Consider the following 9,427-nt stretch of genomic DNA (forward strand, 5'->3'; position numbering starts at 1 on the left):
TGTCTACCCTTTTATAGTCCGATTGTCTTTGTTTTTTTTTTTTTTGTTACCTGTTGGGATCTGGGTAGACGTATAACTATATTCTAAATCCCCAACTCGTAACACTACGGATTCAGTTTTGTATATATCTTGTGTTTTATATGCTGAAACTACACTACTCATAAGTTTCCATCTTTATTTGCAATTCCCCGATTTCAGCTGCAGACTGCAGTTACTTTCTAATTTGTGTAGAATAGCTTTGCCGATGGCTTATTTCTTAACAAAGTGCTAATACCTGTATTTCATGTTTCTTTTAAACCGATTATCTACAATCAACTCGGTTATCATGAGTATAGCAAAAGACAATGGCCGATTTTCTTGTAGATAATCTGTTTGAAAGGAACAGGAAAAATATATCACAAATGACCATAAGACTAAGTTGATTATTATATGGATATATTCAAGGTATGACCTGGATAGTATAACACTTATATTACTGTATGATTTGTTCGTGCAAGATACAACTTGCCGTGGCTGGCTGGCTGGGAGGAGCCCGGGTAGATGGCGTCATGGAAGGTGGGAGGAGCCCTGGCTGATGACGCACGAGGCCAGGAGCGAGTGGCGTGACTTGGTGTTCCCTTTCCTCGTACAACTAGTGGTACCACAAACGCTAGCGCAAGCACCAGCCGCCTTCCTAGCTTCGTGTGTGGGATTACTTTTACAATGACAAGTAAGGCTATAATATATGTCTGACAACTATTAAGATCAATAGTGTTAGAGTGTGTTAGTGATTAGACATAACGTGCGCTGGAATAAAATTAGTATGTTTGTCGAAGCAGACACTTATTGCAAGTGATGGTGTAATCGCTGGGAGCCTGGAGGGTGACTGCAGTCAAAGGTCAGTTATCCTATTGTGTTCATAATTTTGAGTCGGCTTAACAAGGAACTATTCACCTATGGATATTAACGAATTGGTAACTCAAGCCAACTTACACTCCTTCGAATGCCTACCTATAATAATAATAATAATAATTATTATTATTATTATTATTATTATTATTATTATTATTATTATTATTATTATTATTATTATTATTATTATCAGTTAATTGCATACAGGTTTACAATTGGATCAGGACCGTTCCTATAATTCAAGGGGCCCGGGTGCAAGGGTTAACAAGGGGCCTCCTATCTAAAATGATCCACGGACGATGGGTATTGCGATATGCCCGTTGATCCTGTCCCACTTTGGGGCATTACACAATATCCATCGTACGGGGTGCCATATTGTTTTACACCGTGTTTTTTTTTTACCGTGTGTATAATCGCGAACAAAAATTCTGTCGTCGCTTCTGTTGCTCCACGAAATTGAAATTGAAATACTTTATTGACCATAGAGTTATTACATCAAAAGGACAGGGTAGTATACTACTCCCACCCTCACCGTTGCCATCCCCTTCTGGGGTTTACAAAAAGTTATAAATATTATTACAATAATTATTTTTACATCAATGAAATAGTTCATATTGGCATGAACACTGTACTACATTAAAAGAACAGATAACAATCCTACACAAAATTAAATGTCATATCCTTGGAGTAAAATTTTTATACATTGCAAGAATTACTTAAATTTTCCCATTATTGATCATCCAACAAACTTGTTTCTTTAAAGTAGTGATCTTACTGTTCCTGTATGGTCGAATTTTTTCACATCCTAATACATAATGTTGTAGTGTATGTGCATCCGTAAGATGACACAATTGACAAGGTTGACCCGCCCCTCCACTTATCTGCCATTAATATTTGTATCCCAATCTTAGTCTCATTATAACAGTGTCAACAGATGGTAAGTTAGTCCCATTGTCCTTGATTGTGTTCAAGGACTATATGACACACTCAGGATTTCGAGACGTGGGTTAGAAGAAATGATAAGCAGGACAGGAGGATGTTCGCCAGATCCAAGAACCAGGCTAAGTCAGTGTGTAGACGGGCTGAAAAAGAATTGCAGAAGCAGATTGCTAGTGAGGTCAAATCAAACCCAAAGACTTTTTACCGCTACGCAAAGTCGAAATTAAAAAAGCGAATAGGCATATCGGACCTGAGGCCTGAAGATGGTATAATAGTTATGCAGATTCTGACCAGGATAAGGCGGGGGTGCTGAACAAATTTGTTTCATCGGTGTTCATAAGAGAGGATGCGAACAATCTTCCTGCGTTTGAGGAAAGACGGTTTGACACAGAGCTGGCCCACATTGTGTTCTCGGATGAGGTTATAAGAAATAAACTGTCAAAGCTATAAATTCACGAGACTCCCGGCCCAGATATGGTCCACCCCAGAGTGTTAAGAGAACTGTGTAACGAGCTTGCAGAGCCCCTCAAGATCCTGTTCTGCAAATGTCTGGGGAAGCAAAAGGTCCCGATGACTGGAAAATGGCTTATGTGTGTCCTATATTCAAGAAAGGCGATCGTCACTACACGAATAATTATAGACCAGTGAGCCTGACCAGCATACTATGCAAAGTACTAGAGAGCAACGTAAGAGATGCCATGATGGAACATCTGCTACAAAACAACCTTGTAAAGGACTGCCAACAGGGTTTCATGTCGGGAAGATCCTGCTTTATTTTAAGGGATTAGTCCACCCGGGCAGAGGTCATTGACCCACATTGGGGCCTGGGGGACGAAAATGTATTAATAATAATAATAATAATAATAATAATAATTCATAGCAAATGTTTTTTAAATACACATTTAAAAATAATGTAATAAAATAAGTGATAACAATAATAATAATAATAACCACTATACTACTAATAATAATAATAATAATAATAATAACGAGTGAGAAACGATATATGTATGTTGTGTTGTCAAAGTGAGATAGACAATTAAGACCCTGCAATTGTGCATAAATGAGGCAGAAAGTCAGATCAGCAACCTGGGACTTGGTCACAATTCCTGTGATGCCATATGGCAGCAGGGTCTACCATTAGACATCACATTATGCTTTCAATATCTTTCCAGGCGGTAGTACCTCCCTGTTTGACAGCTGCCTACTACCTACTACAGTAGATGTTTGGACTCAAATTCTAGAACAAGGCGGAACTATATACCGAGATTTTATCAAGGCTTTCGACAGTGTACCACATGAAAGGCTGAGAATTAAATTAGAAGGGTACGGGTACGGGATTCGAGGAAGTGTCTTAGCTGGGATCAGAGACTTTCTGTTTGACCACAATCAGTGCGTGGTGATAAATGGTACGAAATCGTCATGTGTACCTGTGACTAGCGGGGTACCACAGGGCAGTGTATTGGGCCCATTGTTTGTTTCATAAATGATATGCCAGAAGCTATACACTCCTCCATACAAATGTTTACAGGCGATGCCAAGTTATTTAGGGAAATTAAGAACCAAACAGACTGTGAAAAGCTGCAGAAAGATCTCGATCAGCTTTAGAATGGGCGAGGAATGGCTGCTAAAATTCAATGTCACGAAGGGCAAAAGGATGCACCTGGGTCGCTGCAATAGTAAGGAAGCGTATTGCATGTCCCAACAGGACGAAGAGACTGCATTAATCGAGACCGAATGTGAAAAGGACCTGGGTGTGTATGTCGACAATGAATTTAAGTTCTCGGGCCATTGTGAAAAGAAGGGGAATCAGGCAACAAAACTAGTGGGTCTTATAAGAAGGTCGTTTAGATATCTGGATGGTTCGTCACTCGTCACGATCCTCAAGAGTGAGGTGCTTTCCCGTCTGGAGTATTTGTACCCCGTCTGATCCCCGAGGTATGCTAGAGACTGTCAATTGATTGAAAATGTCCAAAGGAGGGCCACCAGACTGGTGCCTGCTCTAAAGAACCTCAGTTACCCAGAGATTGGAGCGCCTGCAACTACCGAGCTTATACCTCAAACGGGCAGGGGGCAACCTAATCGAAGTGAAGTGTATAAACATCTCAGGGGGCACTACTCAGTCGAATGTACATACCTGGACCTGGCGGATGTGCGGACCCCTTGTGGGGTATAAGGGGTCACAGCTTAAGGTTGATGAAGCCACAAATCCAGAAAACTGTGAGGAAAACTTTTTTCGGAGTGAGAATTGTGAACTCCTAGAACAATCTGCCGGAGAGCATTGTGACGGCACCGAGTGTGAGCTCTTTCAAGGCCAGACTTGACCAGCACTGGAGCAGGTTCCGATATATTCAGGAGCCATTGCGGCGAAGAGGATAAAAGTAATAAAGCCTAGTACTTGTTCTCGTTTCCACAGCTTGAGCGGGTAGAATATTATATAGATGTACCAACCTCTGCGTGAAGATGACTTATATTCGTCCTGGCGAGCTTGTAGTTGTCTTCGTATGGTGTTTATATACTGTGTGTATATATATATATATATATATATATATATATATATATATATATATATATATATATATATATATTTATTTTTTTTTTTTACGGGCACTAGCTCACCCGGGCACAGATCACTGACCCACATCGGGGCCCGGGGGATAATAATAATAATAATAATAATAATAATAATAATAATAATAAAATAAAAATTATAAAAAATACAAAAAAATATTTAATAAAAATTATTAAAAAATAAAATAAGAGTAATAATAAATAAATGAAAAATTAAAAAAAGTAGTGAGAAACGATGTATTTTGTGTTGTCGAAGTAAGAGAAACAACTGAAACCCTGCAATTGTGTGTAAATGAGGTAGAAAATCAGATCAGCAACCTGGGACTTGGTCACATATGGCAGCAGGGTCTACCATTAGACAACACACTATGCTTCCAATATCTTCCCAGGCGGTAGTACCTCCCTGTTTGGTAGCTGCCTACTACCTACTACCGCGTGACATCGTGAAAAATTTATCCGGGTTTACGTCTTCATTTGCAAATATTTTCATGTGAAGTTAAACAAAGACAGTATAAGACTCGCTTCACGAAATTATATTCGTGATATGTCATATGTCGTGCCCATATATGGTTCGTTATTTACCCATTATTCATCACGCCCTGAGGCCAGCTAACCAATTAGAAGACATTGTATAGAAGCACAGCTTGAGGTGAAGAAAAAACTATTTCAGTTAGCGCCCACTAAAGGAGGGAAGGGGTTACCTGGTAATGTACAAAATATTACTTCTCACGGAACTTTGCGTGTTTTAGGCGTTATTTTTTATGCTGAGTTAAGAACAACTCTCAACTCACCAGCCCTCCCATTCCAAAATCTTAGATCTACCATTGTTGGTATACCCATACTCTATTTGTCGCCCTCAGGGCATAATAAGAAAAACATGTGCTAGCTGTGAACCCAAGTCAACTAAAAGACAATTTTACTGAAGAAATATATGTTTCACTATTTATCTACATCTATATATCTGTCTATCAGGATTAAGGTGGATCCAGTGCGGGGAGGAGTGGGAGCCTTTCCTACTTGGCAGCAACAAGAGCGCGCGGGTCGTGGCGGCGGCAGAACATGGGGCCGGCTTCATCCCTGGCATGCTCCTCTTCGGGGAGAAACGCTGTGTCATCCCGTGGGGATGCAAAGCTCACACCAAAGTTAATTACTACGTACGTGCAATTTATTCTCAGGATTTCCCGTGATGTTCAATCAGGGTTTGTCGCGAGGCTCTGGTCCAAAACGTCGCCACCGCTGACTGATTTTTCTTAAGGTGTTCAAAGATGGCACGATATGTTTGTTCAACTTGTGTATGTGTGTAAATAAGACGTTTCTCAGTCTCGGTAACTTTGGTAGCAGTGACTGAGTGATACAGAGGTGATGTCACCAATTCACCACACTAACCCTTCAGCTGCCATCAATAATAATAACAAGATGAATGCTAAACAACGCAGCGGGATAATTAATGAATGTTGCGAAAACTAGCTGCATTCGAAACAGATCTGGGACCCTGAACTACTGTAGAAGTCTCAGGGTCCCTCAATATTTAAATTGACTGATAATGTTGAAAAGTCTGGAGAGAAGGTAGCACAGAAATAGGATAAGTGCTTTCGTGTACAGGTGCTGGAGAAGGAAGGTATAAACTTTGTTAATATTTGAGGCAGGCTTATTAATTCTTTGCCGTATTAATAGCGTCACATTGTTATAATCAATCACTATAACCATCATATACTTTATTGTGTAGTTGCTGTACAGATCAGACGCTGTGTAACCCTGACTTCTCTCCTGTTCAGGTCCTCGATAAGTCAAACGATGTTGACTTAGAGTGGGTGCCTGACGTGAATGGCAATGTGCCCCGGGGAGCGTTCGGGGGCGGGGTCTCCGAGGAAGGCGAGATCCTCTACATCGGCAGGTTCATGGTCGAAGGGGTGATGGCGTATGGCAAGGTGAGCATGTGTCCACCTAAACAGATTTTCAGGCTACTACTACAATTATTATTAATATTATTATTATTATTATTATTATTATTATTATGTTAACAGGTCCACCCGAGCCACAAGGTTTGCTACGTCCCACATGGAAGTAATGAGCTGAACAACAAATCCTACGAAGTTCTCTGCTTCAAGACTATACCCTCGGACTTAGTCTATATAAAGTAAGTGTTGCCACTCGTCTGTCTGTGTGAAGCAAGCGTTGTGTCCCGTCTGTGTGAAGTAAGTGTTGTCTCTCGTCTGTGTGAAGTAAGTGTTGTCTCTCGTCTGTTTGAAGTAAGTGTTGTCTCTCGTCTGTTTGAAGTAAGTGTTGTCTCTCGTCTGTGTGAAGTAAGTGTTGTCTCTCGTCGGTGTGAAGTAAGTGTTGTCTCTCGTCGGTGTGAAGTAAGTGTTGTCTCGTCGTGTGTGAAGTGTTGTCTCGTCTGTGTGAAAGTGTTGTCTCTCGTCTGTGTGAAGTAAGTGTTGTCTCTCGTCTGTGTGAAGTAAGTGTTGTCTCTCTGTGTGAAGTAAGTGTTGTCTCGTCTGTGTGAAGTAAGTGTTGTCTCTCGTCGGTGTGAAGTAAGTGTTGTCTCTCGTCTGTGTGAAGTAAGTGTTGTCTCTCGTCTGTGTGAAGTAAGTGTTGTCTCTCGTCTGTGTGAAGTAAGTGTTGTCTCTCGTCTGTGTGAAGTAAGTGTTGTCTCTCGCCTGTGTGAAGTAAGTGTTGTCTCCCGTCTGTGTGAAGTAAGTGTTGTCTCTCGTCGGTGTGAAGTAAGTGTTGTCTCTCGTCTGTGTGAAGTAAGTGTTGTCTTCCGTCGGTGTGAAGTAAGTGTTGTCTTCGTCGGTGTGAAGTCGGTGTGAAGTAAGTGTTGTCTCGTCGGTGTGAAGTAAGTGTTGTCTCGTCGGTGTGAAGTAAAGTTGTCTCTCGTCGTGTGAAGTAAGTGTTGTCTCTCGTCGGTGTGAAGTAAGTGTTGTCTCGTCGGTGTGAAGTAAGTGTTGTCATCGGTGTGAAGTAAGTGTTGTCTCTCGTCGGTGTGAAGTAAGTGTTGTCTCTCGTCGGTGTGAAGTAAGTGTTGTCTCTCGTCGGTGTGAAGTAAGTTGTCTCTCGTCTCGTCGGTGAAGTAAGTAAGTGTTGTTCTCGTCGGTGTGAAGTGTGTTCTCGTCGGTGTGAAGTAAGTGTTGTCTCTCGTCGGTGTGAAGTAAGGTGTTGTCTCGTCGGTGTGAAGTAAGTGTTGTCTCTCGTCTGTGTGAAGTAAGTGTTGTCTCTCGTCTGTGTGAAGTAAGTGAAGTAAGTGTTGTTCTCGTCGGTGTGAAGTAAGTGTTTCTCGTCGGTGTGAAGTAAGTGTTGTCTCTCGTCGGTGTGAAGTAAGTGTTGTCTCTCGTCTGTGTGAAGTAAGTGTTGTCTCTCGTCTGTGTGAAGTAAGTGTTGTCTCTCGTCTGTGTGAAGTAAGTGTTGTCTCTCGTCTGTGTGAAGTAAGTGTTGTCTCTCGTCTGTGTGAAGTAAGTGTTGTCTCTCGTCGGTGTGAAGTAAGTGTTGTCTCTCGTCTATGATTATCACCTTCATTATTATGATTCTCTCACTTTCACAGGACCCACCAAATGCCGTCCGGATTATCACCACGTAACTTTATGGAATCGGTCGGAAGCTTCGCCAATGGAGACGAAAACCCTTTAATGAAGATAAAAGCGAGAGTTAAGGGTGATGTGAAGATAACACAAAAACAAAACAAAAGAATACAAAAACGAAAATCAGTTGGAGCAGCTGCTTGGGTCCGCCACGGCAAATCTCGACGATTGCAGCGACGTTAACTGATTCGTAGTTGGCCCACCTGCAGTCAGCGCCATATAGTAGAAGCAAGGGTTCTCCGACTACAGGAAGATAGCTCACTCCAAAGGGGCGAACGCGTTTACCCCCAATGTGGCGCCACCAAGCGGCGGAAAGAAAAACGCATTAAACCCATTGCACTTTACATAATTTTGTGTGATAACACCAGATTATTAAATAAAAACAAATTATATATATATATATATATATATATATATATATTTAGTAGGTTGTCGACGTCCAACTTTAGATATCTAGGAATAATTTCTCAAACCAACACATTGATAATTTGCAGTAAAAGATAATTATGAAGGGCATTGGTTAACTGTGCGATATTTTTGCTCAAATAAAATTGTGTAAAGTTGTAGCTACTACCATCGCGCTTACTGAAGAACTGGCTGGAGTATATTCTCTTAAGTAGAATAATTATCCTTTACTGTAAAATACTCTGTGTTGCTCTGAAAATTTATTCCAAACCTCGCCTGAGACAGAGTTGGTCAAACTTTACTCTTTAGTTTTTCCTCGAACTATACATAAATGATGCCTCTGACAATTAGTAAACGTGTTTTTAATCTGTTGTAAATAAGTATAAAACTTTAGTAACAATAATCTATCTCAGAAGCCACACTTGGTAAAATAAACATTCGTTTTATAAATGGTCCATTTACCATCTCGAATACGCCCACTGACATTTACTTGCAATTTGATATTTTTGCAAAATGGAATATACAATACAGCACAAACGGTACTGACTTCAGTATATTAAAATGCATTATATGAAGAATAGGCGCTATTGTACGAATGTATCAATGCCTATAGGTTGGTTCAGTAACAACGGGGTGGGCAAGTTATTTCTGCAATATATTTCTATAAACTATATTGTTATGCCATAACTTAGCAACTTAAGTTAAAGTTGAATATAATAATGAGGGCACATGGCTCAACAAAAAACAAATTGGCAACTCAGCACAACTTAACCCTTAATATTTATCACTTATAATTAATGTTATTTCAATACACGACAAACAATGGTAAAATGCAAAAGCTATAAACACAAATAAGGACGAAATTGTGCATCATGGGTTCAATCACAGCCTCTTACTTTATCACAACAGTTCAGGAATGAAGGTTTGGAATTATCCACGACACGAAATATTTAAATAAAATTTAATAAAAGTTTACAATAATAAATGTGCATGTTATATAATGGATGTAAAAATTAATTCAAGAGAATAAATAATATACACGATTA

General features: G+C 40.2%; 1 protein-coding gene across 2 annotated transcripts; it reads left to right on the forward strand.

Annotated features, from left to right (window-relative positions):
- The first annotated feature begins 498 nt into the window (after nucleotides 1–498).
- LOC121870618 lies at nucleotides 499–9,427 on the forward strand. 2 transcript variants are annotated; one of them, XM_042372462.1, is made up of 5 exons: nucleotides 499–709; nucleotides 5,374–5,555; nucleotides 6,177–6,329; nucleotides 6,426–6,538; nucleotides 7,940–9,427. In XM_042372462.1, the coding sequence occupies exons 1-5, from the start codon at nucleotides 703–705 to the stop codon at nucleotides 8,157–8,159; spliced, it is 675 nt and encodes a 224-aa protein (XP_042228396.1). In that variant the 5' UTR covers nucleotides 499–702; the 3' UTR covers nucleotides 8,160–9,427. The 2 variants fall into 2 exon arrangements, with proteins under 2 accessions (XP_042228396.1, XP_042228397.1); XM_042372463.1 differs by lacking the exon at nucleotides 499–709 and adding an exon at nucleotides 722–877.

This window comes from Homarus americanus, unplaced genomic scaffold (genome assembly GCF_018991925.1).
Source record: "Homarus americanus isolate GMGI-L3 unplaced genomic scaffold, GMGI_Hamer_2.0 scaffold56333, whole genome shotgun sequence".
NCBI lineage: Eukaryota > Metazoa > Arthropoda > Malacostraca > Decapoda > Nephropidae > Homarus > Homarus americanus.

Bases quoted from the DNA above. Each gene is read 5' to 3' on its own strand.
- LOC121870618 (XM_042372462.1), top strand. The intron at 5,556-6,176 runs GTACGTGCAATT...TCTCCTGTTCAG, and splicing joins ACACCAAAGTTAATTACTAC to GTCCTCGATAAGTCAAACGA. The intron at 6,539-7,939 runs GTAAGTGTTGCC...TCACTTTCACAG, and splicing joins TCGGACTTAGTCTATATAAA to GACCCACCAAATGCCGTCCG.